Genomic DNA, 21,232 nt, shown 5'->3' with positions numbered 1-21,232 from the left:
TGTTACTGTTTAGCTGTAGGGATTCTTTGCACAAAGCCGAAACTTAATCTGGTTCAGAAAATAAAGATTTTTATTTCCTCAAGTGTTCTGAAACAAACACAAGCAAAACTGGATTGGAAATCGCCCCAGTTCAGATCTTCTGACTTAAAGGCTCATGTTCCTTCAGCTCGACCATGAGCTCCTCTCTCCTCCCTCCTCCTTGCTGCTCTTTGCAGTGAGTACTGTAACCTGCTTGTCTTCCTTTACATAAATGCGACCACTTTTACTTCTATTCAAAGTATTTTACATTCCCAACCATTTTGTCTTTCATGTTGTGAATTCCTGGAGACAAGCTATGAGGGATTAATTTACTTGTTGTGGGTTTGCTGGCCACATGCTGCTACCAAATATGTCCAGGAGCAGTAGCAATTTGCAGCTGTTCCAAACCGCCATTATTTACAAGACAAAAACTAAGCGGCAGGACGATCACATAGAAATTAGAGCAATCAAAAGACACCATGACACATTCAACCCAGTCAGCTAGAAAAACCCATGCTAGTGCACAACCTAGTATCTCTTGCTTTTGTTCACCTCTGCATGAACTAGAGCAACAAGAAGTGGAAAGTGAGTTCTAATCTTGCCTGGTGTTCCTGTGGAAGGTCAACCTTAGACCAAGACACTATTGTCCTACAAGTATCATATGTGTAGATAATCACATCAGCTCAAACAATATTATTAAGCATTTGCAAAAATTCTTTGCAAATGCAAAATGCAGTCGGTTAATGGTTATTGAAGCAAATAAAAAGCCACGAGCTTGCACAGTAGAATGTGTTTAAAATGGAATTGGTGTTACATACATTTCCCGTGAGTGCAGAAAATCATCTTTCCAAGTGGGAAAAATCTGAAGCTGCTGTGTGGTTCTCTCTTCAGTGGCTGTTGCTATGTAACATGCATCGTTCCACTGGGAAACCCCCCAGAAGACTGCACGTTCATTTCATCTGTGTGAGGCACCCGGAAAAAATAAATCCGCCTGCAAGAAATATGATGAGGAATAACTCCAAATCTATTGGCCCTTGTTTCTAAAAGGTTGAGTTTGAATTTCCTAAAATTTACGCAATTTTGTAATTAAAAAAAAGTCAAAATTAGTTCAGTTGCATGCTTTAGTTCAGTAGTATGCAAGATTTTCCTTTGGCTTTGTTTAACAATGAAAAAAGAAAAGATACATAATAATAACTACCATATGAAGAACAACTGTTTATCAAAAATGGAATGGTTATTTATTGGCAGTTTCTGGAAGGCTGTTACAAAAATGTGGTTAATTTCTGTGTATAAATTAATCATCTCATTACTCTAGGTATGAACTCAAAGCAATAAAATATATTATCCCAATTTTCTGCAAGAGGATACTCGAGTAGAAAGGTTATTAAATGCTGTAGGCTGTTCTCAAAATCAATGTCTTCGCAGCAGAAAAGAAATCACCTTGTACTTACTTTATCTGTTGAAAATGAAATAAAGCCTCCTATTAGATTTACTTTTTTCCCTGCTTGGGGCTTCTAGTGCTAGATCTTAGGTGTTCTTCATTGCACAGATTTGCTGTGAGCTCCCGTGATTGGAGCCATGACAAAGTAAACCAGTGGCCCATACGATGGTATACAGTGTTTGCTCCACTGAGTCGCAAGAAGTAAAACGAAAGCAGATGTTTCAATGAAGTCAGAATAAGGACTTCCTGATTTTGCCTTGGCTCTTTATTTGGCACACCATCTGAAGGCCAGCTCCCTGATGTCCACCCAATGGCCAGATCTATAATGCCATCCATTCTCCTCAAACTGATCCCTGGTTCATTTGGTATGCTATGTTGTCTGTGATTCGGTACAGGTGATAGTGAGGCTTGTGTTTCCTCCGTGAGGCTTTTTCTCCCTGATGCCTGGTCTCAAAGTTGGCTTTATTGCCAAAAAGCAACTGGGGGCTTGATCATGCACGTAGATGTTGTTGTACATGGATATCAAGAGGCTGCTACATTCTATGCAGCCTCATTCAGCTTCTTCAGGATTATGACATACTCTACATGCTGCTCTATATATCTATCAGACAAGGTGCTGAAGTGACTTGTGACAATACATTTGTTATATTTTTATGTGGTTCTTCAAATATTTTGTAACAGTGCTCTTGCCCCTATCCTGCATATCATTTATCACACAAACATTTAACACTTGAGCAGTAGTGCATAGCATTGGGTAAGTGTTCCTTATTGGCTTGCTGTGTAAAAACATATATGATGAGATGGAATGATGTATTTTCTTAACCAGGATTTGACACAGCAGTAGTTCTAACTACATTCATATTTTTACAAGCAAGAAAAAAAAAAGAAGGAACTAAAAAGGTGTGAAAGTTGAAAATGAAACTTTGCTTGAGGGTCAAATGAGGCGAGAGGAGAAATTTTTATTATGTTTCCGTCCATTAAGTAAACAATCACAAATCACACTACTAGTGCACGATCGACTGAGTCTGGGCGAGCACAGGCAGCTTGGAGAGTGAGATTGGTTCATGAAAGGAAAGCTACAAGGGGATTTTCCTGGCCACAATTCATTTAGGGCTCAAGAGTTGGGAATTTCACACATGAAAAGGACTGTGGGAAGAATAGAGAGGATCAAGAAGAGAGAAAGCAAAATACGAGAGATTAAAAGTAAAAACCAAAGAAAAGACCAGAGGAAAAGCGTTTAGATTTGAAAATGACAGTGTGAACCGAAGTAGGGCCAGGTGTGTTGTGTGTCCTTTAAGCTCTGTTAGAGAGAAATATTGTCAACTGGACCTGCAGCCCCTGAGCCTGAGCAATGCCTAACAGCAGAGGGTGAGCATCACTACTTTGAAGATTTGAGATGCCAAACGCTCCCCAATCTGAAACTCTGTGAATCTTCATGTAGGCAGCAAAATGTTCCATTTTCTGGAACGTTCCTATTTTGGATTTTCAGGTCGAGCTGCGCAGCTTGTGCTGAAACAGCTGCCTTCAGCCTCGGTCCTGTGGCAAGTCCCGAGTTAGTCTGTGTTTAACCGGGTTGGGTGTTGCTGCTGTCAGAGACGTTTGCGAAACCTATTTGTGTTTTCTGTTTGTTTGTTTTTTGAACATCTTGTTTTATTTTAAAAGCGTATTTGTCTTCTTTATTTTAAATGTCTAGTGTCCTGAGGTTAGGTATGTTGATTTTTTTAAAAAATAAATTGTTGATTTTCTTTCTCTTCAGTGAGTTCTGAGTCCTTTTTAATGAATAGATTGCAATTCTGACGTTTTGGTGAAATTTATAAAACTTTGAGTTTCTATAATTTTTTCCCCATTGTTCATGTCCTGTGCTCCACTTGTAAGATGTCAAATAACTCCTGAGCCTTTAACTTTCTAAGCTTTGCTTTTGCTTTGATCTTCATTCTACTTTTTAAAACATTCCTGATACATATACTTGAGTACATGTATGGGATTATCTACTTAATATAAGTTTATGTCCTTATATTTAGGTTTATTATAGCAATCTTGCTAAGGACCCAGCATTTTCTATTCTCTCTCAGAATATTTCTTCTTCCTGCCTTCCCTTTTTACCGTCTGTATTGTTTTATTCCCCTTTCTCCTCTCTGTCTGTCTGTCTGTCTGTCTGTCTGTCTCTCTCTCTCTCTCTCTCTCTCTCTCTCTCTCTATCTGTGTGTGTGTGTTCATGTACACATATGCATACACACATGTGCCACATTTCATATGTAGAGGTCCAAAGACAATTTCCTGAGAGTTGGTTCTCTACTTGCACTTTTGTTTTGAGACAGTCTTGTTACTTCTGCTACTTTGCTCTTCACACCAGCTTCCAGATGATTCTCCTGTCTCCTCGTGTTTGGATGTTAAAGAGCATGATGCTTTTTAGTTCTCCAGGCGGCTGTGGCTGGGACTACAGATAAGAACTTCCGTATCCAGCTCTTTTGACAAGGGTTATGGGGATGAAAGTCAAATAGTCTGGTTTGTTTCGTAGATGTGTTTATTGTTTGAGGCATCTCACCAGGCTTTTCTTTAAGTTTTTATTTTGTTTCTTTTATATCACTATAAATAAGGTGTGCATAATAACTTAGTTTAAGATGAAGAAGAAAAAGTATTTTGAGGAATTTGACATCATTTTAGTGTATATTTAGCCATTCAACTACTTGGGTGAGTTCTGTCTTGAACACAGATGGGATCTATGAGCTTCTTCCTGAACTGGCAACACATGCCACACTTCACTCTGCTTCCAGCGAGCATCCCTATGACCATAGGCACATCATGCTGTCAGTTGTTGGCTTTCAAAAGACAAGACAATCATATATATACACGATCATTCTCTGTAGGCTAAGAGTCAGCAGTTTGCCTCTCACACACATGCTTGCATACAAGAATTCTACACGAGGGAGAGATAAGCTGAAGATGGACCTGGTATTGTTTGAAAACACTGGAAAAGAAAAGCCCACAATTTTTGCCATATTTTTGGAAAAGAGGATTCTCCAGTTAAACCCTTCCAAAGAACATGTAAACAAGAGAAATTATGAAATGTCATGATTTTCTTCCTATTTTCCCATAGAGACAAGTAGGAGCCATTCTAGGCCCTTCACCTGTATAGCCATCATTTTGCAGTAGAGGACAGACCAGTCTGTCATAGGGGAGGGGACAGATAGTTATAGTTCAGCCTGAGATATGAGACATGATCAAGACTTGTATTAACCTGAGCAAAGGATATTAACTCTCAAATGTTGTCACTCACCATTTTGGGGGAGATAATAATTAGTTTATAAAATTGCCATGGGGTTTAAAAATAGAACAGCTTTACAGACTCTTAGTGTATTAGTAAGGTCCATGTTAAAGTGCAAATGTTTTTGAGTGTTGGAAGACAGGAATGTTTCAAAGTTAAGTACTGAGTCTGTCACTTGGCTTGTATTTTGGCTCAGACCCCTAAGTGTCAGACTATTGCAGAGGTCAGCTTAGGGCAAGGCATTGGTGTTTGAGGGATTATGAAACTAAAGAAAAAAAGACCACTTAGTATTCTTAGTATGGACCAGCATTGCTTTGCATGTGGTATTATTTTACAATTATGAATTTTTTTAGATATGGGACAAAGATAGGGACTGTAGAGACACTGACAGGCAGCAACTTGCAATTCCTGTGGTTTAGACAGTGAGAGAAAACAATAACAACAACAACAAAAACAAAACATTGACATACTGTATTAGGGAAAAAGGAGGAAAAACATAAAATGATCCATGCTTTCTAGGAAGAAAGGTAGATTGTTGTGGATATCACTCTGTATGCTGTGAATGTGTTGCTCTGATTGGTTAATAAATAAAATGCTGATTGGCCAGTTGCCAGGCAGGAAGTAAAGGTGGGACAAGCAGAGAGGAGAATTCTGGGAACAGGAAGGCTGAAGTGGGTAATGCTGCCAGCTACTGCCAGGAGAAGCAAGATGTAAAGATACCAGTAAGCCACAAGCCACATGGCAAGCTATAGATTTATATAAATGGGTTAATTTAAGACTTAAGATCTAGCTAGCAAGAAGCTTGAGCCATTAGGCCATACAGTTTTAATTAATGTAAGCGTTTATTTGTTTATTTGTGTCTGAGTGGCTGCGGGCCCGGACAGGACTGGAGAAAACTCCAGCTACAGTAAATATCCTAAGGGTCCCAAGATCAGTCTGGGAGGCACATGATGTGGTGACTCTCCCTGAAGCAGTAGTGATGATGGGTAAGTTCTTATCAACCCAGAAAGGTGGGTCTGTGCATACAGACAACTCCTATGCTTCTTTGTGTCTGTTATTGTAATTAGTTTTGTTTTCACCCCAGGGTGAAGTGTCTTTATTTATGGAGGTCATAATTAAATAGATTGATTATCCATCCAATATTAGTTTAGAGGAAATGAGTTATATTTCTTTCTTAGTGTCCAGTACCTCACAGGCCGAAGTGCTGACCTTTTGGCATGAGATGCTGTATTTTCAAGGACATCAGTCATCATGTCTCTGTGTATTATTTCCATAGATATCTCTCTCCCTCTCTCTCTCTCTCTCTCTCTCTCTCTCTCTCTCTCTCTCTCTCTCTCTCCCCAGTTGTAAAGAGGTCTGTGCTTAGAGCTGACTATTGACTGTCACATATACTTAGGACAAGATCCAGTAAGAATTTTTTTATATAAATATTGAATAATAAACACCTTTATTACATGAGCTATGAATAATGCTTTAAGCCCGGAAAGGCAAATAAAGAATTATTTTTATTTTGGTGTTCAACAATGTGATGGTGGCATTGGCTTTTGTCAGCCTAACCATTAGAAGACCAAGCCAACCCTGTAGTTGGCATCCCATTTACACAGCTCATCTGGAGCATTTTATATATGTGAACGCTCTTCTGAGAGTACTTGCCCTCATGTGCTCCACTGTAACCTGAAAATCATCTAATCACAGGGGACACAGGGCACTGTTATTTGTGTCCTGTTTTTATTATTAAGAAGTGTTTTATTCATTTTACATACCAACCACAGATCCCCCCTCCTCCCTCTTCTTGCCCCCCAGACTTCCCGACCTTACAACCCAGCCCTATCCCCACCTCCTCCAAGTCAAGGTCTCCCATGGGGAGTCACCAGAGCCTGGGACATTCAGCTGAGGCAGGTCCAAGCGCCTCTCGTGCTCCTATGTCTGAGTTAGGCGTTGCTTTCCGGCCCAGAGTTGTGATGTTCTGCATCTGTATTTAGAGAAAGCCTGTCTTCTATAACTTTACTTGACATGTACATTAATCATGGCTGATGAACGGATTCCTAGTCTACAATCATTTCCCTTTTCTCTAGTAAAATTAAATATGACCACATCACAAGAGAATCTCCAAGAAATAATATCAGAAAAAAAAAACAACCTGAGTCGTCTTCACTTCACATCTTTCCATTTCCTTCTTTTCCATCACACATTACCTCTCCCTGTCAAGTTGCTAATTATTCTAACTTTGTAAGTTTAAAGTGTTCTCTCATTACTTTCCTATCTTCCCTTGTTGAATTATTGCAACATATTCCTCAGTTGTCTCTTCACATGTAGTGCTGCCGTTTCAGTCTCTAATGTATGAAGATAAAATTGTATTTCTATAAACTAGTTTTAAGTATTTAGTATTTGGTGTTTGTATGTGTATACGTGTGTGTATATTTATGTGTGCACTGCTGATGTGTGTGTGGGCCCAGGCATGTGCCTGGGCCTGCATATACAAGCTAAAGTAAACCTGGCTCTTGTTTCTCAAGACAGCACATCCAAATTGATTTTTGAGATGGATTCTCTCATTGAGAACTACATCTCACCAGTTAGGCTGATCTGGATTGCTAGTAAGCCCCAGGGATGCTTCTGTCTCCACCCTGCATCTAAGGCATTGTGAGTACATGCTACAGACTTGGCCTTTTTACATGCCTCTGGGGATCAAATGTGTTCTCATATGTGTGATGAAAGCACTTCCTGCACTGAGCTCTCAGCCTCAATAAGTTCTCATTTAAAATTTTGTGCAGAATAGAGTCCATGTATCTTTTTGGTAGTTTGCTTTTCTTTTCCTTCCCTCCCTATATATCAACTATTCTGTTTTTTAAAATATTATGAAATAGTGCTTTTTGAACATAAAACCTTTGATACACGTATTAATAACCATTCTATATGTATTTCAAGAACCACAAGGAATAACCTTCACCTAAGAATGTCTCCCTCCAGTAACATATACTGCAGGACACCTTCTTTTACAAGCCATTTGGTAAAGTTATAGAGGCTGGCTCACCTATGTCTTATTGGAAAGTGAATTCTTAGAGGCATGCAAAGCAGCTGATGTACCTCTTGTAGGAGTACTGTGCCTACAGGAATACTTTAAATATGTTCTTTTGGTAAATACTGAGTAAAATTAACTGTCTAAATTTGGATCACCTTTGTATTTGAAGTTTTTTCATAACATGTTGTCTGTAAGTGCTGCGTTTTATAATGACATTTCTCATCACCCTTCTTGAGTTTTCACAGAGGAAACTCTTCAAGTTAAGACACAAATTCACCTGCGATAAGTTGGACAGTCAACAGGACTGATTCAGAAACATCTAAAGATTTATAATAATATATACTTTATCACAGAAAGTAACTATTGAGATTATAAAAAAATAAAATTAAATATTAGAAAAGATACCAGAGATTTGATAATGAATAATCCAATTCTTTTGCTCAGTAGCCCATAATAGAAAAAATGAGAAAAGGAATTTTGCTTAATGAAAATGCATTGATTGAGTGAATTAAAGGTCTCTGTCCACCATGAGGAAAGAGGGAGACACAAATAAATGGCAAGAGAGTACAACACCTATTATGATAAGAAAATCCATAGGGGGCTTTGAATCCTGAGGAGGATTGATTAGCTAGCTCACTGTGAAGCAATAATGACAGCTTCCTATATAGGCTTGTAAACTTATACACAATTTAAATACTATGCTATGTGTAGAGGATTCATGAACAGTTTGATGTGTTTCATTTCAAAGCGGCAAGGTGGAATTGAAGCTAGGACTTAAAAATAAATATTATTCAACATCAGAAGGAAAAATGGCATCTGCCAAAGGGGAACAGAAAGCATGTACATTTCTGTTGTTTGAGCTATTGAGCATCCTACTGTGTGTGTGTGTGTGTGTGTGTGTGTGTGTGTGTGTGTGTGTGTGTGTCAATGTTTGTATCTCTGTTGTGTGCATTCTTGAGAGTAGGAGAGTTGATATCTGCAAATTTTGTTTCATTTTCCAATATGTCTATATAAATTTAGACTTGGTAAGTATTCTACGGTTCCATTTCATCAACAGCATAGTGTAATGATGCTTAAAAAGCTGGATATAATATAATCCTGCTACACAGGAGGCTAAGTAATGAGGTGCTCAGATCTGAAGCCAACCCATGCACTCAGTACCAAAATAAGCATCAACCTAACAATAAAGTAAAGATCTAAAACTTTTAAAGAAGATAAAAGGAAAATAAGGCTTTTAACTAATTATTATAATATTTCATACCATTATTGGAATAGTGGGATGGATATTATCATGCCATTATGATTATACTAATAAAGATACTTTTGAAAATTAAGTATCCCAGGGTAAACTAATAAATAATAATAATAATAAATATTCAATAGAAATTCACTATGAGGTAAATTTTTATGGTATACTGAAGAATGACTCTTCGCCATCAAATGTTTATGCCTTACTCCTCAGAACAGGTCACTATTCTTTTATATAAAAGTACTTTAAGTACCTTGAATGTATAATGAAGTTACATATCTAGACATGGGGAGGTTATTTATCTTGGGTCTTTCATCAGTGAGAGGTTGAATGTATCGTGACCTTGTTTCAAAGGAGACAGAGGAAGGATTTATACAATGTGACCATACAGGCAGAGATGAAATGATACAGGCCCGATTCTAAAAATGTAAGCAATCACCAACATCCAGAAGAGTCACTTAACAGTCATATGTATATATATATATGGAGAGAGAGAGAGAGAGAGAGAGAGAGAGAGAGAGAGAGAGAGAGAGAGAGAGATAGATATTGAGAGAGAAAGAGCCTGCTAATATTGAAACCAATTTTGGATATTTGACCTCTAGGTCTGTCTAAAAATAAAATTGTATAATTTAAGCAGCAAGTTTGTGATTATTTTTAGAGCAGTCATAAGAAACACTCATTGGTGCTAAGAAGCCGGACCTGAAGAGCAGGGATGACAGACTCCCAAGATAATACTGATGACCTAAAAATAGGAATAAGCATCAACCACAAGCCTAGGTTTCTCTGACACTCAGGGTCATAATTTCCCTATAATGTGCCATCTAATGCATAGCGGTGTGGATTTAAACTGCTAGGAAACATAATGAAGGGTAGATTTACATGGGATTGTCTGAGACAGAGCAGATAGGGAGCCAGCTGAATTCTGTAGGTCACATGTTAAGAACTTGGATCAGGTCAATCAGAAATAGATCATCTTTTCAGTGTATAAACAGCATTAATGAAGAATGGAAGAACATGCTTTTATACTCATGAATGAATGCTTAGATGAGTGAATGAATGAAGAAACAAATGTCTTCTTATAACATTTCTGAAATTACATCAAATCAGATGAGGATTTTCCCTCCGTCTCTCCCTTCCTTCATTTCTCCTCCTCCTTTTTTTCCCTCTTCTCCGTGTCTTCCTCTTCCTTTCTTTCTAATCTCCTATGGTACTGAGAAGCAGACCAAGGGCCCCTTTCGTGCTATGCAAGTTCTCTTTGGTGGAAGCCATGGTGTTTTCAGACCCCCCCCACCTGCCCACCCACACAGAAGCACACACTCTACTGCTGTGATGCACACTACAATCCTATCTGCTGATACTCTTCTTTGAGAGTGGAACAGTACAGATAACCCTTTGAGTTAATACAAATCTTGAATATTTTTAATATCAGTTGAGAAATTTTAACAAGGAAATAGAAAATGGGATGCATGGAATTGCCTACCCCACTTATAAAATCAAATGGTTTCTATATATAGGTATCTTATTAAATGGTCACCCCGATCAAGATAGTTAATATATGTATCGTCTCTACATAATTATCACATTGTGTCTGTGTGCATATATTCAGATGATTAAATTTAATAAGATATATCCATTTATAAATTTCATATATAATACTATGTTTTACCATGATTCACCATAGATAACTACAAATTTTAATTCTGTATGACAAGCGTAATACTGTTTTACCAGTATCACTCCACTTGCCCCCTTCCCCAGATCTCGACAACTGAAATCATATTCTCAATCTATATATTTCAAAATACACACACACACACACACACACACACACACACACACACACACAATTTTATAGATCAGTGGTATCTAAATAAAGATTTTTTTTTAAATTAGTGGTTTTCTGTTCCCTATGCAGAAACTGGAAGTCACACTGGTATGTTTCCTAGAAAGCGAGGTTTCTTTCCATTTTGAAAGTGTCTAAGTTACCATTCTATTCCTTTGAGAGGAGACCAAGGCAAATTAGAAAAGAAAGTATCTAAGTAGGGCTCGTTGCAGTTTCAGAGGACGATTCCATGACCATCATGGTGGGGAAACATTGACAGCAGACAGGAGAGATCGATGCAGGAGCAGTAACTGAGCGCTCCCATCTGATCCACAAGTTATAGGCAGGGTATGAGAGACTGGGAATGATAGGGGCTTTAGAACCTCAAAGCCAAACCTCAGTGATGACATACCTCTTGCAGCAAGGCCACGCCTCCTAGTCCTTCCTAAATGGTCCATCCACTGAGAACCCAACCTTCAGATACATGAGCCTATGGGGGCCATTCTTCTTCAAACTATCACAGGAAGTAAACAACATTTTTAACCCACATGACTTTTACATTTCCAAGAGTGAATTGCTCGGCCTTGACACAGGGAGGAGGGGTTTGGTCCTGCCTCAATTTAGCATGCCAGGCTTTGTTGACTCCCAGAGGGAGTCCCTACCATCCCCGAGGAGTAGATGGGGGGATGTAGGGAGTGGCAGAAGGGGAGGGAGGGGAAACTGGGATTGGTATGTAAAAAGAAAAAAACCTTTTTTTAAAAATAAATAAATTAAAAAATGAATTGTAAAGGTAATACATACTCATTTTCAAGATTTTTGAAATCAAAAAATGTAATATATGCAAAATATTATTCATACTAGCTTCCCACTCAGGAATAGTCATAGCTAACATTTTGTGTTTGTCCTTCTAATCTTTTTTGAATGAGTAGGCATTAAAATATTTGGGGTCACAGAATATCTGCATTTTACTTCTTTTCACCTTTAATTTTACTGAAAAGTAATTGTCTTATCTTTAAATATATCTTAAACTTTTAAAAAAAAGAGCAGTTACTTGTACATTCAAGGACATTGATTAAGCAGCTGTATAACTGAGGTTTAATTTCCACTAGTGAATGACGTCTGAAACCACTCTTATCAAAGACATAGTTATCCTGTTAAAATGATGTAGAATGAACAGATAACTTGTGAAGAAATAACTCAGTGAACAGCTTGACAAAGCCATTCTTGATGATTGATGATGGATGCTTATAAAAATATTACTGCGACTCTCTTAGCTTCTTTCATTCATATTAACCCCCCCCCCCCCCCGTGGCTTTCAGGTATAGACACCTGGATCATCACCAATTTGAATTCCACAAACTAACATCTAGGAGCCATTTTACAATTTTCTATTGTAGTATGTTCTGGGGGTACTTTTTTTCCCCTTTGAGTTTCTGAGAGGATGTCTTTGTTAGGGTTACTATTTCTATTATGAAACATCATAACCAAAAGTGAATTGGTGAGGAAAGGGCTTATTTTGGCTTATATATTGAGATGTAGTTCATTGAGGGAAGCCAATGCAGGAACACAAACTGGGTGAACTGCCATCACTTTTTAGTTTTAGAGAGTAATTTCCTTAGTATTGTCCTCCATGGGCCCTGGTTTTGAATTGAGGAAGTTGTTTTTATTTTAATATCTTCAAAGGATGCTAGAAATGAGCTATACATACTTATATAGGATTTTAGTGAATTTCTAAGAATAAAAATTCAATATCCATTTTCAACAATTAGAGGAAATTTCAAAGAAAGTATGTCAAGATGACAAAGATAAAGAGAGATACTAAGGACAGAGAAAATAAACATAGAGAGAGCCCTAGTTAGGGTTACTTTGGCTGTGATGAAACACCATGACCAAAGGCAACTTGGGGAGGAAAGGATTTATTATACTTTCACATAATAGTACATTGTTCAAGGAAATCAGGGCAGAAACTCAGCAGGGCAGGAACCTGGAGGCAGGAACTGATGCAGAAACCATGGGGTGCTGCTTACTGACCTGCTCAGCATGTCTTCTTGTAGAACCCAGGGCCACCAGCCCAGGAATGCCACCACCCACAATGAACTGGGCCCTCCCCTATCATTAATCAAGAAAATGAATTAAGAATGCAGTTGAGAAAATGTCCCATAAGGTTGGACTGTAGGGTCCAACCTCCAGTCCTGCAGTAGAATTCTATGGAGGAAGTTTCTCAACTGAGGTTCCCTCTCTCAGATGACTTTAGCTTGTGTCAAAGTGTCATAAAACTAGATAGCACAGAGGGATAGTCTCTAGTTGTTCTTCAAATAATGAATTTTATTTAAATGGAGGGGGAGAGAGAAAGAGATTATTTTTGCTTTAAGATTATTGCTCACAGCTTATTGAAAATATATTGCACTAGGTATAAAGTTGAACTCTAACTGATGTGACTGTTTGAAATGAACAAAGAGGGAGAGAGAGCATGGAGAGTGGATATTCAGTAGATATTAAACTACAGTTGGATAGGTCCAGAAAATTCTGCCATTTATTTTAAGTAGGGTGATTACAGATAATAATGTGGTGAATATTTCAAGAAGCTGGAAGAAAGAATATTGGATTTTTTATCATAAGTGAATAATAAGTATTTAAAGAGATATATTTGTAGGACTTCTATATTTTATTTAGTAGTTAAAATAAAATTCATTTAAAAATATTGCTTCAGTGATGAGGAGGAGTCTCATAAAGTGCTTGCTCTAGAAGCATGAAAACCTACATTCATATCTCTAGAATCCATCTAAAAGCTGGTTAAAACAATACACATGCACACACACACATATATACATATATATGTGTATCTATATGTACATATATGTGCATACACACATGCATGTTTATGTGACAATAATAATAAAAGAAAAAGAGGCTATCAACGAAAGTGTGGGTGGTCATGGGAGGGATGAGAGGGGATTTAGAGAGGGCAGCTAGGGTGGATGGAAATAGGAAAGGAAAAAGGAAATGATGCAATTCTATTTTATCGAATACACACACACATGCAAATGCACACACACACACACACACACACACAATTTTAAAAGCTAGGCATTCACCTGTAATTCCATTGCTAGGGAGTCAGAGATCAAAGATCCATGAAACTTGCTGGATAGCAGAATTGGCTAGGTCCAGATTCAGTGAGAAAGTGTCTCAAAAACTAAAGTAAAGTATTATTGAAGAAGTCACATGATGTTGACCTCTGGCCTCCACACACATGCACCACTCTCTCCACACATGAACATATACTCAAACATGGACACACACGCATTATCATCACTATAATGTGTGCCACTAATAAACACAGTTTCTTTTTACTTTTTCTGAAACATTCATGTACAACTTGGTTTTATGCATTGTACACCTGCGCTGGCTACAGGATCATATAACTTCCACTGCAGCCTTGTGGCTTCTGTTTTTAATTTTTTGAGGACTTCTTTTTTTTAGATTTATGTCATAGGGACCTGTAATTATATGCATTGCATCGAAAAGTCAGTGCGATGCAATGTTTCACTACAGCCCCAAGACTTTAGAGAAAAGATACAAAAGCAATTATTATAGCTATATAAAACATTAAAATATGAGGACTCGGGAGATGGGCTCAGTGGATACAGCACTTGTGCCAAGTGTGGGAACCAGAGCTCAGATGCTCAGAACCCATCTGAAGCTGAGCAGGCGTGGTGGCCACTTTCAGTTCCAGCACAAGAGGCAGAGGCATGGGATCCCTGGAGCAAGCTGGCCAGCTGGACTTGATGTTTAGGTGAATGCTGGGTTCAATGCAAAACTTTGATTCCATATTTATAGTGGAGCCCCAGGGAATAATATATCTCATCTCAACTTTGATCTTCTATATGAACACAGGTGCACACACCTACACACGTGTTTGCCCACACACATAATTGTATACCATCCACTCAAATATATGCAAAAAATTACAATATGAATCAGGCCTTAGTTGTTCATATTTGGTGGGAGGAGAAACATTTTCCTCATTTTTTTTTAAACTATTGAAACCATTTTCTACCTTTGGGCTCTAATTTCTTGATAAATTTTGCCGTTATGTATAAAATAAGAATCTGTTGAGAATATGATTTATTCAGTCTTATGGGTCTAGACCAGCTGCTTGTTCTTAAATATGTAACAGCTGATCTTGCAAGATTGTCTCAGTCTTTTGAGAACTAGGGAAGGAATATTTGAAAATCGGTTCTTAGTGTATTGCTTTCCTGGGTCACGAATGTTTTCAGTAAGGCTAGGAGTACCTCTCTGGGCTTCTTCAGCATTACCAGAGGTTTCTTTGATATAACATCTTCCCTTGATGTATTGGTTTCCTATTGCTGCTACAACAAATCCCCCAAATGTGGCTCACACAACACAATTGTATTATATTATAGATATCGTATAGATCCGTGGAACAGAAGTCCAGTGTTGTCTTTATTGGGCTAAAATTAAGACATCAAGAAGGTAGAGTTCCATTTTGGAGGCTTTAGGGGAGAATTAGTTCCTTGCTCCTTCCAGCATTCAGAGGTCACCCACAATCCTTGCATTGAAGCCTTGTTCTCCCACTTTACTGTCTGTCTTCCTTATTCAGTCACTTACATCTTCCTCCAATTGACTGGTATCTCTGGCTCCTTCTCCTACTTACAAAAATGAATAAACATACAGAGCCCACCTACTTAATGTAGGATAATTTTACATTCACATATTATATTTGTGTGTGTGTGTGTGTGTGTGTGTGTGTGTGTGTGTGTGTGTGCTTGCACATACATATCATGGTGCATGCACAGAGGTCAGAGGGATACCTGTGGGAATCAGGTCTCTTTATATCACGTGGGTCGCAGGGATTTAAATCAGGTCATCAGGCTTGGTAGCATGTGGCCATCCATCTCGCCAGCCTTAGTTTTTCACTTTGAACTACATTTATTAACCAAAATTATCCCAACTTGAAAACGTAATCTCTTTGCCCATGTATTTGTAAATTCCCAAAGTGAAAACATAGATGCCTCCTGGCGGTGGTGGCGCACGCCTTTAATCTCAGCACTTGGGAGGCAGAGGCAGGTGGATCTTTGTGAGATTGAGTCAGCCTGGTTTACAGAGCGAGATTCAGGAAAGGTGCAAAGCTACACAGAGAAAACAACAACAACAACAACAAAAACATAGATGCTTTTAAGGAAAATTATTCTGCTTACTGTGATTGGCTCTTTTAATCATTCATCTTGTCCTCTGTGAGATGATGTCTTTGGAAACAGGTACCTCCTTCCCTCAAGCCCTCTCATCTCTATGATTTCAGGGAATGGTTATTGAGTAACATGAAGGGTTATTTTGTAAAGAAAACAGAAGATATAATTATATAAAGGGCACTACAAGACTTCCCAGTGGAGAATTGGATGTGTGCAGCCTTACAAGTGATGTCATGCTAGAATCTCTTTTAAGTTTGAATTTATAAAATAAGTAAGTGTGAATTAAATTTACAAACTCTGGAATGCAACAACACATCATTACAGAAAGAAAAATCAATATAAGCTTAGTGTATTATACCTGCTAAGTAGATAATCCAAAAGAAGCAATTTCCTAACCTTTAAGGGGAGGAGAAAGTGATTGTGGAAATAGATTTAATATTTAAATGTTACTAGCCAGATCTTTTAGGTTCACTCTGCCAGATTAAACAATTTTACTGTTGTAGATCTCAGGAATTAGGACATAATTTCTAGATACTCATATGAGGATTTCACAATTCATGAACCAGGGGAAGCTAACTGGTGATGCCAGCTCTCAGAATAATTAATTGTACTCTGAGTTTCTCAAATGTATCGCTGTACTCTGTATGCCATAGGATATTTGAGGAGGAAAATAAAGTAACGAAGTCTAAAAATTCCTGAATAATAGAAACTTGTCTGAGCTCAAATTTAATTATGAGGACAAGAAGAGATTAGGATGTCAGTCTTTGCTTTTGGAACCCTAATATATATCATGAACTCCACACAATATTAGCAATATTGTTCATTAATAATGAAGGTGTCGGCCATATTGGAACTTCAAAATAGATTTAGTTTAATTAAGTTCCACCCTGTTTGATTTATCTCCTTTGCCTAGGCAGAGAAACAGAAGGATGGTGAGGATAGAAGAGGAGAGAGACTACTTGTGACCTACTTTTAATTCTACCATTCTGTAGCAGGGTCCTTGCTATTGTTCCCTTTGGGGGTGGGGGCCAAGTAGGCGCAGAGTCAAACCACACAGACTCCGAGAGAATGTTGAAACAACAAGCTCAGTTTATTCAGGAAGAGCCGAGCCTTATATACCTTCCACCCCACCCTGGGGGGAGGTCTGATGAATATGCATCTGTTGGTGTGACATGACTGTCTCTCATTGGTCCAGGTCATCTCCAGATCATGTTTCAGCTGTTGTTGCTAAGACCATCAGGCAGACCCAGGCTGGCTCTCAGAAAGTATCTTTTTTTACTTGTTTGGGCCTTCTGGCCCTCAAGTCCGTTAGGGATGAGTCATCCAACACCATCCCATAGGTCTGTATTCTCGAATGAATCTATCCTAATTTCTTTATTTTAATTTTAATATATAAAAGGGAGATAAAGGTATCTCTCTCACAAAGCTAGTGCATGTAAAACACGGGAAAGCACCGCTTGCTGGAAGTGCTGCCTGTTGAAAGGCTAGAAGTAGAATCAAGGGATAGATGCTGTGGGATGCCTTTCTGTATGCTGTGAATATGTGTTGCTCCAATGGGTTGATAAATAAAGCTGCATTGACCTATGGCAAGGCAGTTTAGAGGCAGGTGGGAAATGCAAGGAGATACGTGGAGAGGAGAAAGGAGGGCAGGAGAGACATCAGCTGCCACCAAAGGAGCAGTAAGATGCCAGCAGACCAGTAATGCCATGGCCATGTGGCAACTTATAGATTAATAGAAATGGGTTACATTTTAAGAGCTAGCTAGCAAGAAGCCTGCCATTGCCATAAATTGATAATTAATATAAGCCTCTGAATGATTATTTTATAAGCGGCTGTGAGACCACGGGACCAGAGAAACCTGGCTACAGATAGAGGTGAGTAAGTCAGCGCTGACTCCTGCAGGCAGGAAATGGTATTTCCATATGCAAATGCTACAGCTTTAGTTGTCGGTTAATAGTCCATAATGTATAATACTGCAGGGTAGGGTCACTCTGTCACTCACCTTCTGCAGGGAAAGGAATTTAACAGCCAAATTCTTATTTTTCCTCAAAACATTCATGAGAAAATACACTGACATTGAATAATTCTGTTCCCACAGAGTCACTTACTCCAAATGCCAAATTAAAAAGTTTAACATGCTTACCTTATTAAAAACTTTCCTCAGATTTAAAAGAACTGCAAATCCTTCTAGTATGACATTTGAAGTAGCATCTTATTAAGAGCTATGGTGCAGCTTCTCTGAACTTCTTAATATAAAAAGATGGAAACACAAAAGTGAAACACAGTGAAAATAAGAACCACAGTCAAATGACAATAGTTATAGTTTGTATGGGAAGTGGCTCCTCATTGTCTCATGTGTTGACGGTTTTGGTCCCCAACTAGTGGATCTAGTTGGAGATTATTAGATGACGTAGGAACTGACTTCACCTTTGAATTAACTCATTGGTAAGTTCATATTGACTACTAGGAGGTGGGGCCTAGTCGGAGGAGACAGGTTTGCTTGGGAATGTGTTTAAAGGGCCTATCTATCGTGTTTGGGTGCCTTGGTGTCTCTTTGCTCCTCAGCATCACCAGATGAATGACTTTGCTTTACTATGGTCTTGCCTCCATTGGCTTGTATCTTACTCCACGAAACATGGAGTAACATTTCCAGGGACTGGAACCTTTAAATTCCAGAGGAAATATATACTTCCCTTATTTCAAGTGTTTCACTCAGTTATTTGTTTTTTGGCAAAGAAAAATTTGAATAAGACAATAGTTTCTAATATTCCAAGGTAAAAAAGTTGCTTTAGAAAAATTTACCAAGGTAATATGGCAAATATTTGGCAAATTATATGGCAGTATGGTTTTGGCAGTGTTTACTAGGTAGTTTTGTTTCATTTCTTGAAAGAGAAAGGAGAATAAAATATATTTTAAATAAACATGTGGATTTAAATAGTTCATGGACAGATTTATAACACAATTACAAGCATGCACACACTATACCAGATGTATTCAAGAGGGGTTAGAAAAGCAGAGAGAGGAGCCAGCGCGGTTGGTTTGTGCTTTGTTCCAGACCTCATCTGAAACATTCAGAAATGCATTTGCCGTTCATAGTGTTGCACGTGGGAATTTTCAGTCACAAATTCTAATTACTTGGTGCCAGCTCTGCAGTGGCCTGCTTAAATGTTTAACAACAAGCTCATAAATAAATAAAGTAATAAGTACCTTTGTTTTTTTCTGAGTTTGCTAATTTCTGTACTTCTGCCCTGGCAAACTTCAGGATTGTAGGTGACATCATTCAGTGATAGCGCCCCCAACTAGACGAGAGCATCGGGACTGATTTTAGCTTCTAGTGCCGGAGCTGATCCAAATGATGTCAAGCAGAGCCGGATTTTGCCCAATTCAAAACAGGATGCAAATCCATGAGTCAAGCAAAGACTGTGTTTACAATCGTTTAAATTTGGGAGGTGGATATCTTATGTAGCTCTAGGCAGTTCCAATTGTCATCATTTCTTAGTCACTTATGATTCCAAAATTTGGCACATAGTCTTTCAAATGACATTTGATTAATATATTTTCTGATATAATAGCAAAGAAAGAGAAAATTAATTTTAACATTTAAATATTTTTCTTTTATTGAAAGTAGATTATATAATACAATATATTCTGATTATAGTTTCCCCTCCTTCTGCTCCTCCAAGTTCCTTCTCCCCTTCCCTCCTCTCCAGGTCTTCCCTCTTTCTGACTCTTAGTAGAAAACAAACAGGCACTCTGTTTATTCAAGCTTTCCTTTAATGGAAAATACTAAACATTGGTAGTTCACAGTAGGAAATATATAGACTAAAGTACAAATGAAGAAATGACTACTGAGAACTATTTCTGAACCAACTTCCTTAATAATTATGTCATTATTGTGATTTATGAGTCATGTCTCAGTGATATCATACATAAAATAAGTCATTTTTGGTTTGGGGCTTTAATGACCAAGATAAAAGCATACAGTATTTCTTTGAGGCTTATGAAATCTTTGGAAGGTAATTTTTGTACTCAATGAGTTAAAGAAAAATGGACAACTTAAAGGGAAATGTATATATACTATTATACATTTTAAATTTTCCTAGGTTTTCACTATATGAGTTTTATACATATATATTCCTAATAGTGTTCATCAAGAAGATGCAGTATCTGTAATAGAAGTCACATTTGTGAGAATGTCTGTCTCATTCAGAATAAGGTTGACTGCATTTTCACTTGTTTAAGAGTGAATTATTTGCCTTTCTTACTAAGCTCTACATTCATATTGCTTGTCAAGTTTTCTGTTTTTACAGTGGGTTTTTAAGTGTTTCCCTTTGTCTTATGCTGTTGTTTTAGCACTTTGTGACTTTTCGATGCTGCCCACCTTGGTCAGATTGCTATCACCTTTTCTCTTTCAGTATTTTTCCTTACAGATATGCTTTATTTTTTTTAATCTAACCAAATGCACACATTTTAAAATTACATAAAATTTGTATCACAATCAGAAACAGTTTTTTCTTTTCTTTTTGAGACAGGTTTTTCATGTGTAGTTATGGTGCCTGTCCTGGATCTTGCTATGTAGACAAGGCTCGCCTTGAACTCACAGAGATCTGCCTGTCTCTGCCTCCAGGATTAGAGGCATGTGCCACCACTGCCTGACTGAAAACAGTTTTCATAACCCAAGCTAAGGTCATAAAATGATTTGCCCTATATTTGACACCATTTCATTTTTAATTTCATCTCATATTACTGTGAGATATTAATCGGTACTGTTTCCCCTTGTCTGTCTCTGTTTGCTCATTTGTACTCTACTTAAACCTAGTCAGTTGACTTGTTCCTTGGTTTTCAGCTGGATCTGGCCAAAGACAGATCTTTCCTGTGAGGTTTAACACATGCCATGATAAGACAGCTCTAAACGTAGGGTCAGTGTGTTTTTCCTATGTTTCTTATCTTAAGGCCACAGCTCTTTCCAAATGTCTCTTTCCACTGTCTCTCTCTGTGTTAATTACCACCTCTCATTTTACCAAGTTCCTCATTTAATTGTTGGATTTCTGTGTGTGTGCGCGCGCGTGCGCGCACACACACACACACATACACACACATTTATATAAAATATTATATAAATATATATTATAGATGTGTGTGTATGTTTCTTTATATACATCCAATTTCCAGGAATATGATATTTCAGATAACTCAAGAGATCCT

The 21,232-nt window shown here is 38.0% G+C and overlaps 1 protein-coding gene across 1 annotated transcript in view; it reads left to right on the top strand.

Moving 5' to 3' along the window:
• The first annotated feature begins 2,397 nt into the window (after positions 1 to 2,397).
• LOC114695655 (keratin-associated protein 10-6-like) overlaps positions 2,398 to 21,232 on the top strand; it is a 20,318-nt gene continuing 1,483 nt past the window's right edge. The window contains exons 1-2 of the mRNA XM_037211915.1: positions 2,398 to 2,510; positions 2,949 to 3,000. Of these exons, the coding sequence (XP_037067810.1) occupies positions 2,398 to 2,510; positions 2,949 to 3,000 (165 nt within the window). The remainder of the gene's footprint in view (positions 2,511 to 2,948; positions 3,001 to 21,232) is intronic.

This window comes from Peromyscus leucopus, chromosome 18, assembly GCF_004664715.2.
Source record: "Peromyscus leucopus breed LL Stock chromosome 18, UCI_PerLeu_2.1, whole genome shotgun sequence".
NCBI lineage: Eukaryota > Metazoa > Chordata > Mammalia > Rodentia > Cricetidae > Peromyscus > Peromyscus leucopus.
This window is presented reverse-complemented; position numbering and strand designations above follow the sequence as displayed.